At 47.1% G+C, this 26459-nt stretch overlaps 1 protein-coding gene across 4 annotated transcripts in view; it reads left to right on the top strand.

The window, feature by feature from the left end:
* The first annotated feature begins 16196 nt into the window (after window positions 1–16196).
* Window positions 16197–26459, top strand: part of STRIP2 (striatin interacting protein 2) — a 134891-nt gene continuing 124628 nt past the window's right edge. The window contains exon 1 of one of the 4 annotated variants that reach the window (XM_073579194.1): window positions 16197–16246. In XM_073579194.1, coding sequence (XP_073435295.1) covers window positions 16229–16246 — 18 coding nt within the window. In that variant the 5' untranslated portion in view covers window positions 16197–16228. Of the gene's footprint in view, window positions 16247–23086; window positions 23227–23346; window positions 23466–23485; window positions 23551–26459 lie in introns of those variants that run through there. The other 3 variants (XM_073579193.1, XM_073579192.1, XM_073579195.1) reach the window with 3 other exon arrangements.

The following is a 26459-nucleotide window of genomic DNA, read 5'->3' as shown; positions in this document are numbered from 1 at the left end:
TCTCGCAGAGGCTTCTGCAGACTCGGCCAGACTAGCAGCAAAGTCAGCAGCCTTAACCAATGTAGGACGGCGCGCAGTATGGCTAAAATGCTGGCCGGGGGACACTCAGGCAAAGATGAAACTGTGCTCTCTGCCATGTGAGGGAAATTTCTTGTTCGGACCTGCATTGGATGACGTATTGGAAAAGGCGGGTGATACAAAGAAAAATTTTCCAAAACAACCATTTCAAGCGTTTCGGCGCTCCTTTCAGAGGGGCCGAAAATTCAGAAAGCAACAATTCAGAGATCGAGACAAAAACAATTCTGACAGGCGATACAGAGGAGGGAGAGGCTTCTATTTCTGCAAGCCCTCCAGGGAAGCCAAAAAACTCTCCCAGTGACGGTCCTTCTCAGGTGGGGGGAAGGCTCTCTCACTTCCTCCCAGCCTGGGAGAGAATCTCATCCAGCACCTGGATCCGACAGATAGTAGGGTCAGGTCTGGAATTAAAGTTCCACCATTGGCCACCACAAAAATTCATTCAGACTCCAGTGCAATCTTCTCAAGAAAGACAAGAGAGTCTGGAAGAGGAGGTATTGTCACTCATACAGAAACTCGTACTGGAAGAAGTTCCGGAAAAAGAAAAAAAGGAAGGCTTTTACTCCCCCCTATTTCTAATAAAGAAACCAGACAATTCCTGGAGGACAATTATAAATCTGAAAGGCCTCAACAGATATTTGATAGTCCCATCATTCAAGATGGAAACCATAAGATCTGCAGTGAAACTCCTCTTTCCTCGGTGTTACATGGCGGTCCTGGATCTCAAGGATGCTTACTATCATGTCCCGATCCGGCAGCAAGACCGCAAATATCTCAGGGTGGCAGTCCAGATAAAATCTCAGTGGCATCACTTTCAATACAGGGCTCTGCCCTTTGGGGTAGCAATAGCCCCCCGGGTCTTCACGAAATTAATTGCGGAGGTCTCGGCACATCTCAGGGAAAAAGATGCCCTGGTAATACCATATCTGGACGACTTCCTGATAGTGGGGAGAGATTTCTCTCACTGTCAGGAACAAGTCAAGATAGTGATGGAGACACTTCAGACTCTGGGTTGGCAACTGAACCTCAAAAAATCCAAACTGGAACCAACAATGATCCAGAGTTTTTTGGGCCTAACAATAGACTCGGTGATGCAGGAATGTCGCCTCCCAGAGGAAAAAGAAGAAAAAATCAAAAACCTAATCAGGACAACATTAAGAAAGCCAGTAATGACTCTGAGGAAAGCCATGTCAGTGTTGGGATCCCTAACTTCCTGCATACCAGCAATAAAATGGGCTCAGTTTCACACAAGGGAACTTCAGTGGTGTGTGTTACAAAACGATCTGAGGCTTCAGGGGCAGTTAGAGCAAAAGCTCACCATCCCGGACCCTGTACTCCAGTCACTCAGGTGGTGGTTACAGATAGAGTCCTCTCCAAGGGGAGTACCCTGGACATATACAGCCTCCAGAGTAGTCACGACAGATGCCAGCCCCTGGGGCTGGGGAGCCCATCTAGACACCCTATGGCTTCAAGATCCTTGGGCTCAGGACGAAAAAGATCTATCCTCAAACGAGTGGGAGCTGCTAGCCATCGAAAGGGCGCTGGAAGGTTTACTGACACACCTGACAGGACATCACGTGAAAGTCCTATCAGACAATCATACAGCAGTAGCATATGTGAACCATCAGGGGGGCACCCGTTCTCGGTCATTAATGAAAATAGCGGGAAGAATACTGACTCTAGCGGAACGTCAGTTTCTCTCATTATCGGCCCTGCATATCCGAGGTGTGGACAACTTGAAGGCAGACTTTCTGAGCAGGAACCGGTTGAAGCAAGGTGAATGGTGCCTAAAAGAGTCCATTTTTCAACGGATTATGCTTATGTGGGGGAAACCCATAATAGATCTCTTCGCCTCAAAAACCAACAGAAAGGTTCAAAAGTTCTGCTCTCTAAGTCCAGCAGACATGCCACTGGCGGTAGACGCCTTCAGGATAAAATGGACATCAGGTCTCCTGTACGCCTTCCCCCCGATATGCCTCATTCCGTTAGTCCTGAAGAAGATCAGGGAGGACCGAGCCAGAGTAATTATGATAGCTCCCTTTTGGCCAAAAAGGCCGTGGTTCTACTGGCTAAGAGTGATGTCAGTGACGGACCCATGGGTACTCCCAGAGGACCACGACCTCCTAACACAGGGTCCCTTCAATCACCCTCCGAACTCCAGGTTGCATTTGACAGCCTGGAATTTGAAAGGTCACTGTTAGAGAAAAAAGGGTTTTCACAAAGGTTAATTTCCACCCTAATCAGTAGCAGAAAGCCAGTGACTACAAAAATATACGGGAGAATATGGAGAAAATTTTTGTCCACCTCAGGCCCAATACGGGAGGGAGAAGTACCGGTGAGGGCAGTGCTAGAGTTTCTGCAAAGGGGTTTAGACTTGGGCTTAGCTGTCAGCACCCTCAAAGTACACGTTTCAGCCCTGGCAGCATTATTCAACTATGACCTAACAAATGATAGATGGGTGGCCAGGTTTATCCGGGCCTGTACTAGGGCTAACTCTGTCCCATCTCCTAAACCTCCTCCCTGGGATCTAAACTTAGTCCTATCATCTCTAACAGAAAGTCCATTTGAACCACTAGACGTGACATCAGATAAAGTGTTAACTTTAAAAACAGCCTTATTAGTGGCACTTACATCGGCACGTAGGGTGGGGGACTTACACGCACTGTCAGCAGACCCGCCATACACTCAGGTTATGGACGATAGAGTTGTCTTAAGATTAGACCCAGCATACCTCCCTAAGGTAGTGTCGAAATTCCACATGGCTCAGGAAGTAGTCTTGCCATCCTTTTGTCCTAACCCCGGTAACAAGAAGGAGGAGAGGCTACATTGCTTAGATGTTAGGAGATGTATCCTACAATATTTAGAGATGACAAAACCCTGGAGGAAACAGAGGGCCCTGTTTGTTTCATACCAGGGGGCAAGGAAGGGCCTTAAAGCCTCTAAGCAAACTATAGCTAGATGGGTGAGAGAGGCCATCATACTAGCATATGGTAGTGCAGGCAGGGCTGTTCCAGAGGGCCTAAAAGCCCATTCCACGAGGGCCATGGCAACGTCCTGGGCGGAGAGAGCGGACGCCTCCATCGACCAAATCTGTAAGGCGGCCGCTTGGTCCTCTCCGTCTACCTTTTTCAAGCATTACAGATTAGACCTATCTGCTACCTCTGATCTCACATTCGGGAGAAGAGTGTTACAAGCAGTGATCCCCCCCCTAAAGAGAATACAAATCTCTGTAACTCTCTCGTGGTGCCGTCATGTAGAATGGAAAAACACGGGTATTACATACCTGGTAATGTGTTTTTTCATGAGACATGACGGCACCCTTATATTCCCGCCCTATTGATCACGTCATTAGTTGGGTGCATTATTAGTATTATACACTCCCTTGGTGTCGGAAATTTAACAGTATTAAAGTTGTATTATTTATGTGTACACTAACCTGCGGAGTTCCTATCGTGCTCTGTAAAACAACTGATGCGGAGAGAGGAGCCGCCCCTTTTATCTTGAAGGTTTCCTGTCCTCGCTGGGCGGATCCCCTCTCTCGTGGTGCCGTCATGTCTCATGAAAAAACACATTACCAGGTATGTAATACCCGTGTTTTTGCATCACCACATATTGAGAGCTATAATTTTTCCGTATTTTGACCCACCGAGTCATGTGAGGTCTTATTTTTTGCGGGACGAGTTGACGTTTTTATTGGTACCATTTTCGGGCACGTGACATTTTTTGATCGCTTTGTATTCCAATTTTTGGGACGCAGAATGAACAAAAACCAGCGTTTCATGAATTTCGTTTGGGGGGGCGTTTACACCGTTCCGCGTGCGGTAAAATTGATAAAGCGGCTTTATTCTTCGGGTCAGTACGGTTACAGCGATACCTCATTTAGGTCGTTTTTTTATGTTTTGTCGGTTTTATGCAATGAAAACTATTTTATATAAATTATTTTTGCATCGCTTTATTCTGCGAGCTATAACTTTATTTTTCCGCTGATGATGCTGTATGGTGGCTCGTTTTTTGTGGGACAAGATGACGTTTTCAGCGGTACCATGGATATTTATATGCGTCTTTTTGATCGCGCGTTATTGCACTTTTTGTTTGGCGGTATGATAAATCATTGTTTGCTTCGTTTTTTTATTTTTTAAGGGGTTCGCTAAAGGGGTTAACTAATGGGACAGTTTTATAGGGCAGGTCGTTACGGATGCGGCGATACCTAATATGTGTACTTTTTTTTTTTTTTTTTTCCAAAAAATGGATTTATTAGGGGAATATTTTTTTTTTTCTAATTTATTTGGCGATTTTTTTTTAAATTATTTTAACACTTTTTTTTTTTTTACTTTATTACATTGTCCCAGGTGGGACATCACTGTCCTGTGACAGATCTCTGATCTGTCACATCACAGATCACTGACAGATCAGCGATCTGTCACAGGCACTGCTGGAGACTTCCTCATGCCTGTGCTTTCCAGGCACTGAGGAAGTCAACTCCCTGCAGGCCCTCGAAGGCCCCCGTCGCCATCTTGGATTCGGGGGCCTGCAGGGAAGGAGACCCCCGCAGCAGCGCTGCACATTGCACTGCTGTGGGTGGCTTAGGGAAGCACGGAGGGAGCACCCTCCCTGCCGATGCTTCCCTTTAACCCCCGGTACACCGCGATCATGTTTGATCGCAGTGTGCAAGGGGTTACCGTGTCGGGGGCGGTCCGTGACCGCCCCTGACACATTGTGCCGGGTGTCAGCTGTGATAATCAGCTGACACCCGGCCGCGATCAGCAGCGCTCACCACGTGGGCGCCGCTGATCGCGCTAGACGTACTATCCAGTCCATGGGCATAGGGGCCCGGGTTCCATGGACGGGATAGTACGTCTGATGTCAGAAAGGGGTTAATACGATCTGTGTTTCTATGGTCTAAGACTACAAACAAACCCTGTGTATTATTACCTTGCAGTCATGTCTTTTTTCCTTCTATATGTCTTTAAAAAAGGCAAAAATAGAGGACAGAGCAAGGGAATCATGATTCAAGCAGGATCATAATATGCACAGGTTGTAGCCTGTAGCCATGGAGACAAATTGCTCTGCTTTTTTCCGGGGTCCCCCATTTTAATAGCCAGTAAAGGCTAAGTATACAGTTGTGAGCTGATATTAATAGCCTGGGAAGCTCCATGTGTATTACCCCCTTCCCAGGCTATAAACATCTGCCCCCAGTCGGCTTTCCCTCTGCTGGTTACGAAAATTGCACGGGAGCCCACACCATTTTTTTTCTGAAAAATAATTTTTTATTAAATACATGTACAATAATTTGCCACACTGTACTAATTGTATTTGTCACTGACATCTATATATCTAACTATTCTACTCGTATTTACTGTATGCAAATCATCTATCCTGTCGGCTCCTGTCTAAAGGCCCTGTCTCACATAGCGAGAACGCTAATGCGTTACCGATTTTGTGACGCAACAGCGATCTCACTACATGTGACGCAGCAGTGACCGACCCCCCTGCTGGATATCTCTGATCGTGAAGGAATGTGCTGGGCCATTTTTTCGTCGTCGGCGTCCCGCTGGCCAGCATGCATCGCTGTGTTCGCTGGATCGTTGCTGAAGAGATCTGCCTGTTTGGCAGCTTACTATCGATCATTTAGCAACGCACCAGCGATTCCTACCAGGTCGTATTGTTGTCGGGATCGCTGATGCGTCGCTAAGGCTGGTTTCACATTAGCATTCTTTAGCGCAGCGTATCGTACGCGTCCATGCGCCCCTATGTTTAACATGGCAGGCGCATGGTCTAACGTTTGCATGCGGTGGTATGCGTTTTCGTGTGCATGCGTTTTTTTTTAGTGCGCGCCGGACGCAACCTGTTCCATTTTTAGTCTGTCCAACCTGTGTCAAAAAAACACTTGTGCACGGAATGCGACAAAATAACATTACAGTCTATGGGATCGCAGGCTAAGGGAATGCTCCTGAATGCATGCTCCTGAATGCCCGATGTGAACTGCATTGTATTGAATATGGTATGCGTTGCTTACCCATCTTCTTGTATCCATAATTGTACTCCATCTTGTTATCTTTACCACACATCTAAGTGGTCTGTAAAACCCCTTCCCCCTTTTATGACCTTTGCTTAACTCCGTACATCTGGCCTGGGCAGTCACACCCCACTTTCACTCACACCTGATTGTCTTTAGCTGCACATATATTCAGCTGCATGGGTCTGCTCCAGACGTAGTCGGCTCCATCTACTTCAAAATCCATATTTCAAAGTACAGATTTCTAAGTACACTACTGTGAATTAGACTAGAATTGGATTGCAAGGTAACGGACTATAACACCACTACAATGTTTCGGCTTCTTTTTACAATCACCCCATACTACTCTATTTTTCCCTAACTCCTGTAATCCCCCCTCCTAGTAAGGAACTATTCATCTCCCCCTCCATCCTTCCCAGCCATCTCACCTCTTCGTCAGAACTGTTCTTCCACATACAATCCTTTTTCTCCAGACACACACAGCCACATCATGTCCTATCCTGCTCCCACCTTCTAATGCTCTGCCTGCTACTCCTCATTGCTGGCGACGTATCCCCTAATCCTGGCCCTCCTCAACACATACCCACACTCACTTCTCACACCCTGCCACGATCCTCTACACGTCTTCGTAACCATGATAACCTCATAGCTATTCATCCAGCCCCCACTCCCTCAACCCCCTTACCTGGAGCCCTATAGATCGCACGCTCTGTCTGCAACAAGCTGTCGTTTATCCATGACCTCTTTATCACCAACAAACTCCATCCTTGCCATCACTGAAACCTGGCTCACTCCCTCTGACACAGCCTCTCCAGCCACGCTTTCCTATGGTGGATTCCATCTCTCTCACACCCCTCGCCCCAGCAACAAACGTGGTGGAGGAGTTGGCTTGCTCTTGTCTGATACCTGCTCCTTTACCCCAATTCCTCTGCCACCCTCCGCTACTCTTCCCTCGTTCGAGGTGCACTCCATCCGCATCTATTCCCCCTCCAACTGGCTGTCATCTACCGCCCCCCAGAACTAGCCATCTCCATCTTTCTCGACCACTTCACCACCTGATTACTCCATTTCCTTTCTGCTGACATCCCCACCATCGTCATGGGTGATATCAACATCCCCATTGACACTTCCACCCCGGCTGCCTCTAAACTTCTATCGCTCATGGCTTCCCTCGGCCTCACTCAATGGTCCTCTGCGGCCACTCACAAAGATGGTCACACGCTGGACCTTATCTTCACCCGTCTCTGTTCCCTCGCTAATCTCAATTAATCACCCCTCCCCCTGTCTGACCACCACCTACTGACATTCTCTTCCCTCTCCTCTCCTACTCCACAATCCCCACTCTATAAACCCACTCACCCTCGCTGGAATCTCAAACACCTCAATTTACAATCACTCTCTGAGTCCCTTCTCCCTCTTACAGACATAGCTTCCTGTTGTGAGTTCATTTTCTGGTCTACCAGTCAGGCTCCCTCTGGTGGTAACAGGAGGTAGTGAGGCTGATTTAATCAGTAGAGATCTGCCACCTGATAATGAGGATGACGATTGGACCTCAGGAATCTCAGATTGGATTTAAGACAGCCGACACCCTACTCTGGTGCTAGTGATTCCTTCTGCTTGTCAGGTCTTGGTTCTCAGCTCTGTTCCAGTCAGCTCAAGCTAAGTTTTTAGGTTTTTTCCTCCTCGGTGACCCATTCATAACAGAATCACCAGCCATACCGCGGATTCTAGGGTACTCAAAAGCAGGAAAAAGTTGGTAAAAAAAAGTCAATTTTTTTTATATATACAGTATATATATTTTTTCTCTGGGGCCGTAGGAGGATTTTTTTTTTTCCCTAATGGAGATTAAGCAATTGTCTGATCATGTGGAGCAACTTGCTGCTGAAGTGCAGGGAATTTCCACTTACCTCATTCAGTCACATGCTGCTGAACCTAAGATCCCTGCTCCTGATGTGTTTTCTGGGGATTGGTCTAAATTTCTGAATTTTAAGAATAATTGTAAATTATTTCTTGCCTTGAAGCCTAACTCATCGGGGAGCTCTGCGCAGCAGGTTAAAATTGTGATGATCTTGCTGCATGGCGATCCCCAGGATTGGGCTTTTTCTCTGACACCTAAAAATCCTATTCTGCCTAATGTGGATGCATTTTTTCAAGCCTTGGGTTTGTTGTATGATGAACCTAATGCTGTTGATCAAGCTGAGAGAACCCTGTTGGCATTAAACCAGGGTCAGGATTCTGCAGAGTTATACTGTCAAAAATTCCGAAAGTGGGCGGTCCTTACTACATGTAATAATAGTGCTTTGGCAGCTCTCTTTCGGAAGGGTTTATCAGAGACCGTAAAAGATGTTATGGTGGGATTTCCTGTTCCCTCTGGTCTGGATGATTCCATGTCATTAGCCATTCAAGTTGATCGGCGTTTACGTGAACGTAAAACTACACGGGAGGCGCTGCCACCTTTTGAACAAACGTCTGAACCTATGCAATGTGATGGGGTTTTGTCTAGGGCGCACCGTCAGGAGTTTAGAAGGCGTAATAAGCTGTGTTTTCTGTGGTGGAGATGCCTCTCATACTATTTCTGTTTGCCCTAAACGAGAGAAACGTTTTGCACACACATTTGCTGTGGGCAGTGTACAACCTAAGTTCCTTTTGGCAATTACTCTGATCTGCTCCTTATCCACGTTTTCCACTAAGGCTTTTGTGGATTCAGGAGCAGTGTTGAATCTGATGGATTTGGACTTTGCTAAACGTTGTGGTTTTTTCTTGACGCCTCTGCGGACGCCTATTCCTTTGAGGGGTATTGATGCTACTCCTTTGGCGGAGAATAAACCTCAGTTTTGGACCCAGGTGATAATGCGAGACCACCAAGAAAATTGTAAATTTTTGGTGCTGCATAATTTGCATGATACTATTCTGGGTTTTCCCTGGTTGCAAACTCATAATCCAGTTTTGGATTGGAAATCTGGGTCTGTGGTGAGTTGGGGTTGTCAGTGTGTTCTTAGGGACGCTCCTGTTTTCTCCACCTCTCCTCAGTCTCATGATATTCCTGATTATCTGACCGATTTTTCTGATGTATTTAGTGAGAGTAAGTCTGCATCTTTGCCTCCTCATAGGAGTTATGACTGTGCAATAGAGTTGATGCCTGGGTGTAAATTTCCCAAGGGTCGGCTTTTCAACTTATCTGTACCCGAACATGATGCTATGCGATCCTATATTAAGGAGTTGTTGGAGAAGGGTCATATTAGACCATCCTCGTCACCTTTATGTGCTGGTTTTTTCTTGTGGCCAAGAAAGATGGTTCATTAAGACCGTGTATTGATTATCGTTCCCTTAACAAGATGACTGTTAAATATCAGTACCCGTTACCTCTGATTTATTCTCCAGAGTTGAGTGCCTGCTGGTTTACTAAGCTTGACCTCAGGGGGGCGTATAATCTTATTCGCATCAAGCACGGGGATGAATGGAAGACGGCGTTTAATACTCCTGAGGGACATTTTGAGTACCTGGTGATGCCTTTTGGTTTCTCCAATACCCCTTCTGTCTTCTAGTCCTTTATGAATATTTTCCGTGACTTTGTGGATAAGTTTTTGATCATCTATCTGGATGATATTTTGATCTTTTCTAGTGATTGGGATTCCCATGTGGAACACGTCCGGACTGTGTTTCGGATTTTGAGGGAGAATTCCCTGTTTAAGGGATCAAAATGCCTCTTTGGTGTACAGAGGATTTCATTTTTGGGATTTATCTTGTCTCCATCGACTATTGAAATGGACCCGGCCAAGGTACAGGCCATTTATGATTGGGTTCAGCCTACTTCTTTGAAGGCCCTCCAGAAGTTTTTGGGTTTTGCTAATTTCTATCGTAAATTTATAGGTAATTTTTCTGGTATTGTCAAACCACTGACTGATCTGACCAAGAAGGGTGCTGATGATGTGCTGAATTGGTCTCCTGAGGCTGTCTCAGCATTTCAGGAGCTTAAGCGGAGATTTACTTCAGCTCCGGTTTTACGGCAACCTGATGTCTCACTTCCATTTCAGGTGGAGGTAGCTGCTTCTGAGGTTGGTGCAGGAGCTGTTTTGTCCCAAAAAGACCCTGTGACTTCTAAGATGAATCCCTGTGCCTTCTTTTCTCGAAAGTTCTCCCCATCTGAACGCAACTATGACGTGGGGAATCGGGAATTGTTGGCCATGAAATGGGCATTTGAGGAGTGGAGACATTGGTTGGAGGGAGCTAGACATCAAGTTGTGGTCCTCACCGATCACAAGAGTTTGATTTATCTGGAGTTGGCCAAATGCTTGAATCCTAGACAGGCTAGATGGGCCTTGTTTTTCACGCGTTTTAATTTTGTGGTCTCTTTTCTTCCGGGCACTAAGAATGTTAAGGCAGACGCCCTTTCTAGGAGTTTCTTTGCCGAATCTCAATGTGACCGAGCCTACTACCATCCTAGGTGAGGGGGTAGTTCTTTCTGCCATTTCGCCCGATTTGAGACGCGCCCTGGGGGAATTTCAGGAGGATAAACCTGAGCGTTGCCCTATGGGAAAATTGTATGTTCCTGACCAGTGGAGAAAGAGAGTGATGTCTGAAATTCATTGCTCCGCATTGGCTGGTCATCCAGGTATTTTTGGTACCAGAGATTTGGTGAGTCGGTCCTTTTGGTGGCCTGCCTTATCTCTTGATGTCAGGAATTTTGTACAGTCCTGTGGGACTTGTTCTCGGTCTAAACCCTGTTCTCGTTCTAGTGGGTTGCTGATGCCCCTGCCGCTGCCCAAGAGGCCATGGACCCATATCTCAATGGATTTTATTTCTGATCTTCCTGTCTCTCAGAGAGTGACTTATCTGGGTGATTTGTGATAGATTTTTGAAGATGGTCCATCTTGTACCACTCCCAAAGTTGCCATCTTCCGCTGAGTCGGTGCCCTTGTTTTTACAATAGGTGGTTTGGTTACATGGGATTCCTGAGAACATTGTGTCCGACAGAGGAGTTCAGTTTGTTTCCAGATTCTGGAAAGCCTTTTGTTCCAGTCTGGGAATTCATTTATCCTTCTCCGCGTTTCAGCCCCAGACCAATGGACAGACTGAGAGAACAAACCAGACCTTGGAGTCTTATTTAAGATGTTTTATATCTGCTGATCAGGATGATTGGGTCTCATTTTTGCCCTTGGCCGAATTCGCGCTGAACAATAGAGCTAGTTCGGCCACTTTGATGTCACCCTTTTTCTGTAATTTTGGGTTTCATCCTCGATTCTCTTCAGGGCAAGTGGAATCTTCGTCCTGCCCAGGTGTGGACACTGTGGTTGAGAGAAGGCAGCAGATATGGGACCAAGTGGTGGATAAGTTGTCACTCTCTCAGGAAAAGGCCCAGCGATTTTCCAACCGGCATAGGACCATTGGTCCCCGGTTTAGAGTGGGTGATATGGTTTGGTTGTCGTCTAGGAATATTCCTATGAAGGTTGCATCTCCAAAATTTAAGCCAAGATTTATTAGACCTTATAAGATTTTGGAGATTCTTAATCCTGTTTCTTTTCGATTGGCTCTTCCAGTTTCGTTCAAGATCCATAACGTATTTCACAAATCTCTGTTGAAGAGGTTTGTTGAGCCAGTGGTTCCTATGGCAGCACCTCCTGACCCTGTGTTGGTTGAAGGCAATGTGGAATATGAGGTAGAGAAAATATTGGATTCTCGTTTGGTTAGACGGAGACTCCAGTATTTGGTCAATTGGAAGGGTTATGGCCAGGAGGATAATTCTTGGGTCTCTGCCTCTGATATTCATGCCAGTAGATTGGTTCATGCTTTTCACCGGGCTATCCTGATCGGCCTGGTGGCGTGGATGAGGGTTCGGTGACCCCTCCTCAAGGGGGGGGTACTGTTGTGAGTTCATTTTCTGGTCTACCAGTCAGGCTCCCTCTGGTGGTAACAGGAGGTAGGGAGGCTGATTTAATCAGTAGAGATCTGCCACCTGATAATGAGGATGACGATTGGACCTCAGGAATCTCAGATTGGATTTAAGACAGCCGACGCCCTACTCTGGTGCTGGTGATTCCTTCTGCTTGTCAGGTCTTGGTTCTCAGCTCTGTTCCAGTCAGCTCAAGCTAAGTTTTTAGGTTTTTTCCTCCTCGGTGACCCATTCATAACAGCTTCCCTTCATGACACAGACGCTGCTGCCACTTTTTATAACACCACAATAACAGCAACACTTGATTCGGCTGCCCCCCTCATGCAGAGCAAAACTCGAACAATCAACAGGCAGCCCTGGCTGACCAGCCTGACCAAAGAACTGAGACTGGTTTCCAGGGCCGCTGAGCGGAGATGGAAGATAACCCATTATACTGAGCACTTCAACGCATACAAGAAGTCCCTTGCCAGCTTTAAGTCCACGCTCTCTGCTGCAAAGCAAACTTACTTCGCATCTCTCATATCCTCCCTGTCTCACAACCCTAAATAGCTCTTTAACACTTTCAATTCTCTACTCCGTCCCACAGCACCTCCTCCCTTTCTCATTTCTGCTGAAGACTTTGCCTCCTTCTTTAAGCAGAAGATCGATACGATCAGACAAAACTTTGCCCCGCAGCCCCCAATGCCCCTCTTAGCCGCTCAGTCCTGTTCTGCAAAAGCCAGCTTCTCCACCATGACAAGATCAGCTCTCCACCCTTCTGTCAAGATGACACCTCACTTGTGCCCTCGACCCACTCCCGTCCCAACTCATCACTAACTTGGCCACAATCTTTATCCCATCTCTAAGACACCTCTTCAACCTTTCACTTACAAATGGTGTCTTTTTCCTCATCCTTCAAACATGCCTCAATCACACCCATCCTCAAAAAGCCTTCCCTTGACCCATCCTCTGTGTCTAACTATCGCCTGATATCTCTTCTCCCTTAAGCCTCAAAAACTACTGGAACAGCATGTATATCTTGAACTGTCCTCCCACCTCTCCTCCTGTTCCCCCTTTGACCGGTTACAATCTGGCTTCCGACTGCATCACTCAACTGACACTGCCCTAACTAAAGTCACTAACGACTTACTAACCGCCAAGAGCAAGCGACACTACTCTGTCCTCCTTCTCCTGGACCTGTCCTCTGCCTTCGACAACGTAGACCATTCCCTCCTGCTACAGATTCTCTCATCTCTTGGCATCACAGACTTGGCCCTATCCTGGATCTTGTCATATCTAACAGACCGAACATTCAGTGTCTCCCTTTCACACACCACCTCCTCACCTCGTCCCCTGGCTGTAGGTGTTCCTCAAGGCTCTGTCCTAGGACCCCTACTATTCTCCATCTATACCTTCGTCTTGGGACAGCTCATAGAATCCCACGGTTTGCAGTATCACCTCTACGCTGATGACACGCAGATCTACCTATCTGGACCCAACCTCACCTCCTTACTGATCGAAATCCCACAATGTCTGTCTGCGATCTCAGCCTTCTCTGCTCGCTTTCTCAAACTGAACATGAACAAAACAGAATTCATCATCTTTCCCCCATTTCACTCTACCTCCACCAGACCTATCCATCAATGTCAATGGCTGCTCTCTTTCCCCAGTCCCGCACGCTCGGTGCCTTGGGGTGATCCTCGACTCTGCGCTCTCTTTCAAACCACATATCCAAGCCCTCGCTTCCTGCCATCTCAAACTCAAAAATATCTCCCGGATCCGCTCATTCCTCAACCACGAAACCACAAAAACACTAGTGCATGCTCTTATCTCCTGCCTCGACTACTGCAAGCTCCTCCTCTCTGGCCTCCCCTCTAGCACTCTGGCACCACTCCAGTCCATCCTACACTCTGCTGCCCGACTAATCCACCTGTCTCCCCGCTACTCCCCAGCCTTCCCCCTATGCCAGGCCCTTCACTGGCTTCCTATTGCCCAGAGGCTCCAATTCAAAGCCCTAACCATGACATACAAAGCTGTTATGATTGAGTCACCGTAGGAGGCAAAAACAGAAATGCTAGCTAAGTCCAGAAAACCAGAGAAGTTGGTAGCTATCGGATTTCAGACCCCTGAACCTATCAACACAACTAGCAGTAGCCGTGGGGGGTTCCTACGATGCCCTAGACCCCTCGATCACAGCCGGAGAATTAAATAGGCCTAAAGAAAGAAAGGGGAAATCTAAACTGCCCCAGAGCAGACCCCAAAGCAAAAGGCAGCCCCCAACATATAATGACGGTGAAGCAAGATGAAAACACTAACACAAAGACTGAGCAAAGACGGGGCCCAAGCTAACTAGATAGAAAAGGACAGGAAGGCTGCTGTCTGCAATCCGTGAAAAACCCTATGAAAATAAGAGCCAACAGACTGACAGTGAAAAAGGCCCTGAAGACGCTAGGCTTCAAAAAAGCTATGTCAGTACTCAGGAATATTCTGAAGACAGAGCTACAGGCAAAAGGAGATTCAGCTCACCCCAGCAGGGAATGACAGAATCCAGAAAAGCAAGGAAAACAAAAACAAAACATAAATGCTAACAGGCAAAGCAGAAAACTTAGCTTTAGAGGAGCAGGAATCAGACTGGTGTCCTAGAAGTCCACAGAGAAATCACCCGCAGGGCAGAAGGGCGTCGGCAGCCTTATATCCAGTCTGTGACTCCACTCAGCCAGTCATCCTCATTAGGCTCAGGTGCCTGATAATCAGGCTCATTACCTTCCTTTACCAGAATAGGGAGTTCACTAGACCTCAGTGACGAAGGGGAAAATGAACTCACAACACAAAGCCATCCACAACCTGTCTCCTCCTCCTTGTTACCAGTTTCTCTGTAGTTATATTAGTTGCCGTGTGACAGTATAGCAGGTCCTTATGAGGCATGGGAGGTCAGTGGTGATGGGCGTCAGGCTGGATGCGGTTTCCGCCGCTTGTCTCATCACCATGACATTATACGTCTTGGCGTTCACAGAGTGCTGCTGTGCCTTTTTTATACATGTTTTGCAGTTACTGCAGCTTGCACCTATTCACACTTAGGAGGTGCTGGTCAGGATTTTTTTGTATACATATATGGATAGCTATATCTATGCATCTATAGATATAGCAGCCGCACACCGTTTCTTATGAAAGAAGAGAGATTTTAATTAGCCCATGATGGCGACGTTTTGGTCCACATAAACAAACCTTTCTCAAGCTTCAGAAAGGTTCTCATGGGCTAAATAAAATAGCTCTCTTCTTTTACAAGTGCTGCACCAATTTTTTGGATTCCTATAACTATAGATACATAGATATAGCTAAGGTGCATTTCTCTTAAGTAGCTGCACACGTGACAGCCCGGCAGCTGCAGCAAGGCTCCGGCTGACACTGTGCCCGCTACTGAAGAGCAATGAATACTCACTGCTCTGCGTACAAACAGACCCGGTATGCAGAGCACTGCGCATTCCAGCAGCTGTGCTCTGCTTTTGAGCAGCGTATGACGTCCCTGCCATGCGCTGCTTATAAGCATAAAGCAGCTGCTGGCAACAGAGCAGGATGCTGTGAGGGAAAGCTGGGAAGGTGTAATGTTTTTTTTTTCTTTTGTTTTCTGATGGGGCCATGCATACCAGGATGGGGGTGGGGGCCAAATATAAGGATGGGGCCAATCGTACCATAATACGGATGGGGCCATGCATACTAGGATGAGATGGGGGGCCATGCATACTAGGACGAGATGGGGGCCCTGCATACCAGGACAGGGATGAAAGCGATCATTCCTGCCAGGATAGGGATGAGGGCAATCATTTCTGGAAGGATAGGGATGAGGGGGACCATTCCTACCAGGATAGGGATGAAGTATCCATGCATACCAGGATAGTGATGAGGGGGCCATGCTTATCAGGGTAGGGATGAGGGGGCCATGTGCAGTGGCATAATAGTAGCAGACCACGCAGCTACTATGGGGCCCGGAGAGGTGAGGGGGCCCGGATGGGTGAGGGGGCCTGCGACGGCCGCTGCGGTTTGGCAGCTGTGCTGTGCTGACACAGTACTATCTCATTTAATTAAATGTAAGCGACGGCCGCCATATACCCCCGGCCCCTTGAAGCACCCCTTTCAGCACCCCTTTCCTTGTTTCATGGTCAGCAGTTGGCTGAAGTCTCTGGCTGGATTTGCATAAGAACGCCACGCCTCCTAGCAGCCAGAGAGGTAGCACATGTGCATTGTAGGAAGCAGAAGGGTCTCTGGTGCTGATGGGCTACATGTACAAGGTGATGTGTTATAATGAAGGGTCCTGTCTGCACGTGTAGGCTGTCTGTCAGTGGTGGGCTATGCTTGGTCAGGATGTAGCAGAGCGCTGTGTGTTCCCCCTGCAGAACATGAGCTCACAAGAAGGAGTTAAGATGTTGCTCCTTGGGAGGAGGGAGGAGACCCAGCCGTCTGTCAGGAGGTGGATGAGGTGTGTGAAGGACTTTGGCTTCCTCCCTGTGAATTGTGACAACATTGCTTCTTCAGTAGTGATGTGTCGTTTGTGAACGATCCTGTTCAAAGAGCCGGCTCCCTGCTGTGAACGAAATGAGCCGGCTCTGCAGGGAGAACAGCCAAGTTTTTTTTTGTTTGTTTGTTTTTTTTCTGGCGCCTGGCAGCTTCAGCTTAGTGAAGCCTGAGGCTGAGTGCAGACGGAGTTTTTAGCCCTGCGGATTTTTCTGTGCAGAATGGAAGAAATCCGCAGGTCAAATGACCTGCATTTTTCCTGCGGATTTCTTCCATTTTTCCTGCGGTTTTTGTGCGGACTCCCCCCTGCGGATTTGGAGACAGGGGAGGTGGAAAACCGCACAAAACAAGTGACATGCTGCGGATTTTGTACCGCAGGCGCGCGGAAAAATCCGCAGCGTCTGCACAGCATTTTTTTTTTTCATTTTAAGGCTACTGTACATCACAATGCGGATATGCAACGTTTCTGCGCAGTAAAATCAGCTGCGGATCCGCTGCAAATCTGCATCGTGTGCACACAGCCTGACTGTGACTCATCTGGGGGGAGGAGCGGTCAGGAGAGGAGGAGATGTGGAGTTGTGGGCTGTAAATAAATGCACGTGAGTTAACCCTTCAGTCCCAAATATATCCTGCCAGTTCCTCCATGGCATATATGGTATGTGACTGTGTAGTAGGAGGAGGGACTCAGCACATTGTTTGTCATCATCATCATCTGCAATGACCTGTGCGTTACCTTTAGTCCCGAATATATACTTCACTGTCCCCTCATCCATGGCATATACATACAGTATATGGTATGTGCAGGATGAGAGGCTCAGCACATTGTTTGGTATATCATCTTCTCATAGTGTTAGGCCAGGTTCACATTGCGTTAATGGCCCTGTGTTCAACGGCATCGTTACATAGCAGCACTAACGCACCCAATGGCCGCAATTATACTAACGCATCCAAACGCATGATGCGATACTTCATGGCGCACCCCCAAATGCTGCAGACCGCGTTCCAGGGGGCGTCATGAAGTAACGCATCATGCCGATTTTGGATGCGTTAGTATCACTGTGGCCAAAGGGTGCGTTAGTGCCGCTATGTAACGGATCCCGTTGAACGCAGGGCCAGGAGGATTCAGAACAACACTACAGGAAGGAGGATAGACGATGTCAGTTGTTGCTGCTAACGGCTTATACTCACTTGCGAGAGAGTCGCATGTTTCTCGTCTGAGTCTCTCGCATGGAAACCTGGCACTGCCGCCAGCACTGGGACTGAAGCGTGCGGTTACATGTACTTCTATGCAGCCGTCCCCTCCGGTCCGAGTGCCGGCGGCAGTGCCAGGTTTCCATGCGAGAGACGCAGACGAGAATCACGCGAGTCTCTCGCAAGTGAGTATGAGCCCTTAGGGTAGGGTAAGTAATGTAAAGTGATTTTAGGTAAAACCTGTGGAGAGATCTAGGTCCAGCTCCAGTCAATATATAGAGTTAGCTGGTTTCACACTTGCATATTTTGGCTGCACACGGATCCGTTTTCGTCACCACTGACTTTCAGTGGTGACGGATGGGACTGTGCATCCAGTTGTCACCGTTTTCCCACAGATCTGTGTGTCTACATATTTTTTCAGATGCACAAAAACGCAACTTGTTGCAGTTTTGTGTCATCTGAAAAACACGCAGGCACAGGGAGAAGCACGGATCCGCGGCTACACGTCTGGAATTAACATGGAGCTCTATGGAGCACGGATCCAGGAGAACACGGATCCATGTGCAGGGATCCGTTTTGCAGCACTTTGCATGCTCGGAAGCAAGGAATGTGCTGTATGGGAAAGTGATGAAACTGTATGGGAACAGACTGCAGACATAATGTAGACTACGTCTGTATGCTGATCTGTCATACAGTGATCTTTCCCGCCTCACTAGAAGAGCTTGTGCCCTATGTTACAGTGTGGTAATGATAATAAAATGTATTGGGAGCATGTATATGACATGGGGGCACCTAGTTCGGGGCTGTACGAGTGGGGCTGCGTTCACACTAGTGTTTTGGTACGGTGCGTTGTGATGCGTAGCAATCCTGATGCATCCTGATCCAGATTACATGCTAGCATAGATAAAGAAGGCAATTAAGCATTAAATGCTACAGTACATCCAGCTGTACAAGAAATGAGACCAAATGTGAAAAAATAAACATCAGGAAGGGAAAAAAAAATGTGAAAATGAGCTGATTTTCCTGAGTAATGAGCGAAGAGCTGTAATCAGCAGAACGCAACGGCGATTAAACACTAATTGGATGGAGGACGAGCGATGCTGCCGGAGAGGAGATAGCACTGTGCTGCGCTATGAATCCGGGGCAGGATTACAGATGTTTGCAAGAAACTAAGGCATATAGAGGATTGATGTGTGGGCAAGAATGCTTTAACCCCTTCTCGCTGACAAAACGTATACTTGCATCCTAGATATGATGATCATGCCTTTTGTCTGTTTAGAACACCCCTGGGAAGTGATGGGAAGTCACAATGTGTAGCTCTTGCCATTTAAAATTCCTTTATGTATCACTCATCATAGTGACCTATTGTCATTCAATCTGATTCTGGGGGGAAAAAAAAACTTAAAGGGAGTCTGAACACAAAATGACTGAAAGTACAGGTGCTCAGTGCACCCTTGGTGAGGCCAGTCTAGGGCACCTTCTGTCTGCTTTCGATCTAGCTCTGCCAAGGGTGCACTGAGGACATATTTGGTATGAGCAATCATTTTGTGCCGACACATTCCATAATCGCTGGTCTTATTGTAGACAGCCTAACGAGGTTGTCCTGCTTAATCTTCAATTTTGACTTTTACAAGGAATATATCAAATTGGATGTAAGTGTTTTACTTTTTCTATTACTCAAATGAGAAAAAAATCAAAGACTAGCTATAAAATTAATTGTTTGACCTATAACATGCATGCCTGCAGTTAAGAGCACCTGTTGATTTTTTTTTTTTTTGGAGGGGGGCCATTCAGACTTTTGCTATGGGGCCCCATGATTTCTATGTACGCCCCTGGCCATGTGTATCAGGATGTGGACATTAAGTACAGAATTGACCCCATTTGTTCTTCAGTTTTTTTCCCCTAATTTCCTCCTCTAAAACCTAGGTGAGTCTTATGGTCCTGTGCGTCTTATAGTCCAAAAAATACGGTAGGTAGCTGATCATGATCATTCGTGTTGTACAAAGCATACATCTTTATGAGCATCTGTGGTCTGAGTAGTGGTTACTGCTGGCATCAGACACCTAGTGGTAGATACACTATTGAGCTCAAGAAGAGGTAAATAGTCCAAAGTTTTACATTTTGTGATGTGTCTCACTTAAGTCAATGGGTATATCAGGGATTCGTCTGAAAACTTTTTGGCTATTCAAACACAAGTTGCCAATGGAGTCCTGAACATTGAGGAGAATGTATCTGGTACTAAACAACCCTTGTAATCAGTGGCGTATCTACAAAGTTATGGGCCCCGATGCAAACTTTCAAATGGGCCCCCCCCATGCCAAAATACACGCACATCTCCGCTCCATACACCTTGTACATGCGTGGCTCCGCACACCACGTACATGTGCGGCTCCGTTCCGTACACCTTGTACACAGGCAGCTTCACTCCGTACACCTTGTACACACGCAGCTCCGCTCCGTACAGCTCGTACACACACAGCTGTGCTCTGTACACTTCGTACACACACGGCTCTGCTCTGTACAACTCGTACACACACGGCTCTGCTCCGCACACCTTGTACACACACGGCTGCGCTCCGTACACCTCGTACACATATGGCTCTGCTCTGTACACCTCGTACACACATGGCTCTGCTCCGTAGTCCTCGTACACACACGGCTGCGCGCCGTACACCTCGTACACACACGGCTCTACTCTGTACACCACGTACACACACGGCTCTGCTCCGTACACCTTGTACACACACGGCTCTGCTCCGTACACCTTGTACACACACGGCTCTGCTCCGTACACCTTGTACACACACGGCTCTGCTCCGTACACCTCGTACACACATGGCTGTGTTCTGTACACTTCGTACACACACGGCTGCACGTCGTACACCTCGTACACAAACAGCTCTGCTCCGTACACCTTGTACACACATGGCTCTGCTACATGCATGCTGTAAACCCCTCCTGCCCCCACACCTAAACTTACCCTCTCCCAGCACCATGACAACCAGCACAGCCGAGTCCTGCAGACACGGAGGCTACTGATCATGTGACCCCTGACTCCTCCCCTCCTGTCACCTCATCACAGGTCCTGTGCGCACACAACAGCCATCGTGCACGCCTTCCCCCTGCACTCTGTAGTCATGGGGCTCCGTGTGACTGGTCATTGAGTTGTCGGCTTTGAGTGATGGCAGCAGGTCCCATCCTCCATCACGTGAGACGCTGGGGGGTGGAGTGCACAGCTCAGGGGTAGGAATAACTGAGTCCATGCTGGAGGAGGAGGCGCAGGACGTGATGAAAGCCCAGGTCCCACATGAAGCTGGCTGCTTCTTTGCTGGACTGGGCGGGCCCCTAACCACTCTGGGGCCCCGTCGCAGCTGCGACCTCTGCGACCCCAGTAGTTACGTCCCTGCTTGTAATCACAGTAAGGCTGTGTGCACACGCTGCGGATTTAGGTGCGGATTCTGTAAAATCCGCAGGTCAAAAGACCTGCGGTTTTACCTGCGGATTGCTCTGCGGTTTTTCCCTGCGGTTTTTCATCTCCTCAATGGAGGAGATGGCAAACCGCAGGAGAATCCGCAGAAAGAATTGACATGTCAATTCTTTCTGCGGATTGAAAACCGCAGATAATCCACGTGGAAAAATCTGTATCGTCTGCATTGCGGTTTTTGATTCCCATAGGGAATCATGGTACTGTACACCGCAGCAAAATCCGCAGAGTGTGTATACAGCCTAAAAGAAAAACCTTTTTTCTTTGTATTCTGACAGACAAAATCTCTCAGGTAGAGTTTTTCAGTAAACCTTTGTGGTCACCTGAGAACTCGACTCTTCATGCATCTTCCACCTGGCAAATTATGGGAATTTGAATGTTGGTCTTGACACTATGGGGAGTTACAAATTTCAGGGGGCAGGAGGAAACACGGAACACTTGGGAGTGAGAGTTGAGCAAATTTGTTCGGATTCGTCTCCAAATACGATCGACATCGAATATTGTTTTTGCAATATTGGTCGAACACAGTCAAACATCATTATAGTCAATGGTAGTAGAAATTACCGAATATGTTCAGAACCGATCATAAGACATACATTCGGCACGGATAGTGTTCGATTATGGCCTGAATATGTCAAAATCAGATTCAGGGACAAAATCCAAACAAAATCACTCATAATAATAATTTTATTTCTATAGCGCCAACATATTCCGCAGCACTTTACATTTCAGAGGGGACTTGTACAGACAATAGACATTACAGCATAACAATAATCACATAGATCGAAACAGATACCAAGAGGAAAGAGGGCCCTGCTCGCAAGCTTACAATCTATAAGGAAAGAGGTAGACACGAAAGGTGGGCGGTAACAATTGCTTTTATTGTTTTGACCAGCCATAGTGTAAGAATCGGGTGTTGCTTTTGCTGCATGAACCAGTTAACATTCTAAATATGTAACAGTACAGACACAGAGGGCTATTAAATGCAAAAAGCATGTGAGAACATGATGCGAGGAACCTAGTTATGGTAAAAAATGTGAAATGAGCCACACAGGGATATTTAGGTTCTCTATTCAGGATACTTTGCAATCTTTTCCTCCAAAGTTATACACACAGTTCTGACAAAAATTAAGAGACCACTGCAAAATGTTCCGTTTGTCTGATTTGTCTCTTTATAGTAAAATGCTATTTTATTCTATAAACTACTGACAACATGTCTCCAAATTTCCAAGCGATACATTTTGTATTTATTTTCAGAGAATGAGAAATGGTCAAAATAACAAAAAAACACACACAGTGCTTCCAGACCTCAAATAATGCCAAGAAAACAAGTTCATAATCATTTAGAACCAACAATACTAATGTTCTAACTCAGGAACAGTTCAGAAATCAATATTTTGTGGAATAACCATGATTTATTTTTAATCACAGCTTTCAAGCATAACATATCCCTGTGGGGTATATCACATCCACCCAAGGAAAGCAAATCCCCCCATGCGGATCAGCAAAGAATGACGCCAATGAAACGTGACATTCCCAAAATCAGATTGTGCCCCTGGATGCCAAGTGTAAGAAAACAGAGCCCTATTATTGGGGTTCGGGCAGTCACAGGCAGGTGGGGCTGAGGGCAGATATTTGGGGGGCAGGCACCTGTTGGGGGGTTCTAGTTCCTGCTGAAGGAAGAGTATTTAATGACTGACACATCATAGGAAACGCCAAACTCCGGCCCATAATAAGTGCACACTATATAAGAAACAGTGTTCTACGGGGGGGCACCTAAGGAGCCCGCACTGTTCTCCCGAGCAGCACCACCCACCACCCCATTACCCACACCCAGGTATAGCAGCACTGCCCGCTCATCCTGTCTGACAGCCCCGCCCACACCGAACTTCTAACCAATGACTAAGAAGAAAAACAAGTTCTCTTACCCGCCCCCTTGCTCCAGCCAATCAGTGAGCGAACTGAGTGGGGGGCGGTGTCTGTCAGCCCCACTATGCAGCACGTGCGTGTCACCGAGCTGTGAGTGACAGTTGTCGCTTCGGCATGGAGGGGAGCAGCAAGGGCAGGAGGAGGGACCCCGAGGTGAGCAGCAGTAATTTCAGGGGGTGGGGGGACATCGGTGGGAATTCTGGGACTTGTAGTTCCTCAACAGAAGGAATTACCGAGGCTCCTTTAGTTCGGTGTCAAAGTCCAGAAAGTTCCGTGCGCTGCGACCACGTCGGGGTGACTGATCCATAGGAACACATGGCATGTCGCGGGGTGTGACCTGTGCACCTGCAGCCTCGCTTCCCGGAAGGTTTTGGTCTCATTTGTGTCCAGCTGTAGGTTAAGGCTGTGTTCACACGTAGTGTGGATGCTTCTCTTTCTCTGCACCAAGATCCGCAGTAATAATCTTCTGTGATCATTGTGGGTTTTCATTGATCCGTTTTTCGCTTTATTTTGGTGTATAAGTGAAGCAGTGATTCACTGTTGCTGTTTTTATAGCACACAGAAGCTTTGCGTTTTTCCATGTTTTCATGCCCCCCCGTAGAAGCGTATAGGCGTTAGAAACACCCGGTGGCATCCACAGACCGCTGAATACAGCAGACTTACAAGATGGGTGAACACGGTCTTAGGGTACGTGCACACGCTGCGGATTAATCCGCACGGATTTTGCAAAAACCACAGATAATCCGCAGGTCCAAAGACCTGCGGATTATCTGCGGTTTTGCCTGCGGTTTGGTCCTGCGGATTCACTATCTCCACAATGGTGGAGATAGGAACCCGCAGCGGTTTCCGCAGAAAGAATTGACATGCAATTCTTTCTGCGGATTCAAAACCGCAGCAAATCCGCGCGTTTTTTTCCGCAGCGTCGGCACAGCGTTTTTTTTTTCCCATTCAAATGAATGGTACTGTACACCGCAGCTAAAACTGCTGCGTGTCCGCAGCGGCCAAAACCGCTGCGGAAACCGCAGCGTGTGCACACAGCCTAAGAGTCCAGAGATTGCGCACTTGTAACTAATGATGAAAGTGTTGAGATGCCGCGCGTCTGGCTTTTTGGTGACCGTGAACGACCATGGCCGCGTTTGGGGAGCCGCAGGTAATGATTTTAGTAGTGCGATATTGTAACGTTAACGCTGCGTACTGAAGGCGCCATGCAGCCCGGCTCTGATGGGGAGAGGGCTGCGCTAATCACTACCCTAGTGGGAGATGTTACGGGGCTGTCGGTGCGCCCACTGGATACCGCGCTGTTCTGAGTGTAAGGACTGTCTCACACAGACACTATGGGAAACCAATATATGGGCATGGTAGGAAAACCAGTAACCGTTGGATGGACATATGCACTCCATGTAGATCTTCCCTAAGTGCTCCTTCAGGCATCAGTGTTTTTAGTCTTTGTGTTTCCAAAGTATTTACAATCAGAGAGTCAATAGTTTCAGCAGTTTTTCTTAGATAAAAATAAATTGATGGAGGGTTCAAACAGTCCATGAAAAACAGACACAACATGGATGACATCCGAGTGCTGTTTGTTTTTTTCACGGTCTCATAGCATCGCATTGGCAAGTTTGGTTTGACACTCAGATCAGTATCCGACATGTGCTTCTGTGAGGACCGCTCGGTCCACAGAGAAAAAAATTCTGCAGATGGCGGAGAGTATATTGGTGGAAGTCAGCGAGATAGCAGATGTGATGACATCACCACGTGGAGAGTTAGGGTGTGTGCACACGTTGCGGATTCTGCTGCGGAATTTTTCGCGCGGATTTGTCTAAATCCGCAGGTCGGTCAAAAGCCCTGCGGTTTAGCCTGCGGTTTTCCCCTGCGGTTTGATACCTATCATGGAGCAGGTTCCAAACCGCTGCGGTATCCGCACAAAGAAGTGACATGCTGTGGATTTAAAACCGCGGAAAATTCCGCACTGTGGGCACTGCGGTTTTCATTTTACATTGCTTTTAATGGTACTGTACACCGCAGCAGAATCCGCAATGTGTGCACACACACTTAGTGCATCGGAGACAGGAGCAGAGAGTTGGGGGAACAGGAGAAGGTGAGTATGCGGGGTTTTGTTTTTTTTTTCAAATGTGTATGGGATGTTTATATGTGAATATTGAGAGGCTACAGTTAGGTCCATATATATTTGGACAGAGACAACATTTTTCTAATTTTGGTTCTAGACATTACCACAATGAATTTTAGACAAAACAATGCGGATGCAGTTGAAGTTCAGACTTTCAGCTTTCATTTGAGGGTATCCACATTAAAATTGGATGACGGGTTTAGGAGTTTCAGCTCCTTAACATGTGCCACCCTGTTTTTAAAGGGACCAAAAGTAATTGGACAGATTAAATAATTGTAAATAAAATGTTCATTTCTAGTACTTGGTTGAAAACCCTTTGTTGGCAATGACTGCCTGAAGTCTTGAACTCATGGACATCACCAGACGCTGTGTTTCCTCCTTTTTGATGCTCCGCCAGGCCTTCACTGCGGTGGTTTTCAGTCACTGTTTGCTTGTGGGCCTTTCTGTCTGATGTTTAGTCTTTAACAAGTGAAATGCATGCTCAATTGGGTTGAGATCAGGTGACTGACTTGGCCATTCAAGAATATTCCACTTCTTTGCTTTAATAAACTCCTGGGTTGCTTTGGCTTTATGTTTTGGGTCATTGTCCATCTGTAGTATGAAACGACGACCAATCAGTTTGGCTGCATTTGGCTGGATCTGAGCACACAGTATGGCTCTGAATACCTCAGAATTTATATGGCTGCTTCTGTCCTGTGTCACATCATCAATAAACACTAGTGACCCAGTGCCACTGGCAGCCATGCATGCCCAAGCCATCACACTGCCTCCGCCGTGTTTTACACATGGTGTGGTATGCTTTGGATCATGAGCTGTACCACGCCTTCACCATACTTTTCTCTTTCCATCATTCTGGTAGAAGTTGATCTTAGTTTCATCTGTCCAAAGAATGTTCTTCCAGAACTGTGCTGGCTTTTTTAGATGTTTTTTAGCAAAGTCCAGTCTAGCCTTTTTATTCTTGATACTAAGGCTATGTGCACACGATGCAGATTTGCGGCGGATCCACAGCGGATTTTTCCACACAGAAACGCTGCAGATCCGCACTGTGATTTACAGTACAATGTAAATCAATGGCAAAAAAAAAAAAAAGCTGTGCGGAATTGCGGATTTAAAAGAAGTGCATGTCACTTCTTTTGTGCGGTTTTGCTGCAGTTTTCCACCTCCTCCATTCTACAAATCTGCAGGTGGAAAACCGCACAAAAACCGCAGTAAATCCGCAAAAAAAAGGAAGAAATCCGCAGGAAAAATGCAGGTCATTTGA

The sequence above is a fragment of the Dendrobates tinctorius genome, unplaced genomic scaffold (assembly GCF_039654945.1).
Source record: "Dendrobates tinctorius isolate UK_male_01 unplaced genomic scaffold, ASM3965494v1 ptg000062l, whole genome shotgun sequence".
In the NCBI taxonomy this organism is placed as follows: Eukaryota; Metazoa; Chordata; class Amphibia; order Anura; family Dendrobatidae; genus Dendrobates; species Dendrobates tinctorius.
This window is presented reverse-complemented; position numbering and strand designations above follow the sequence as displayed.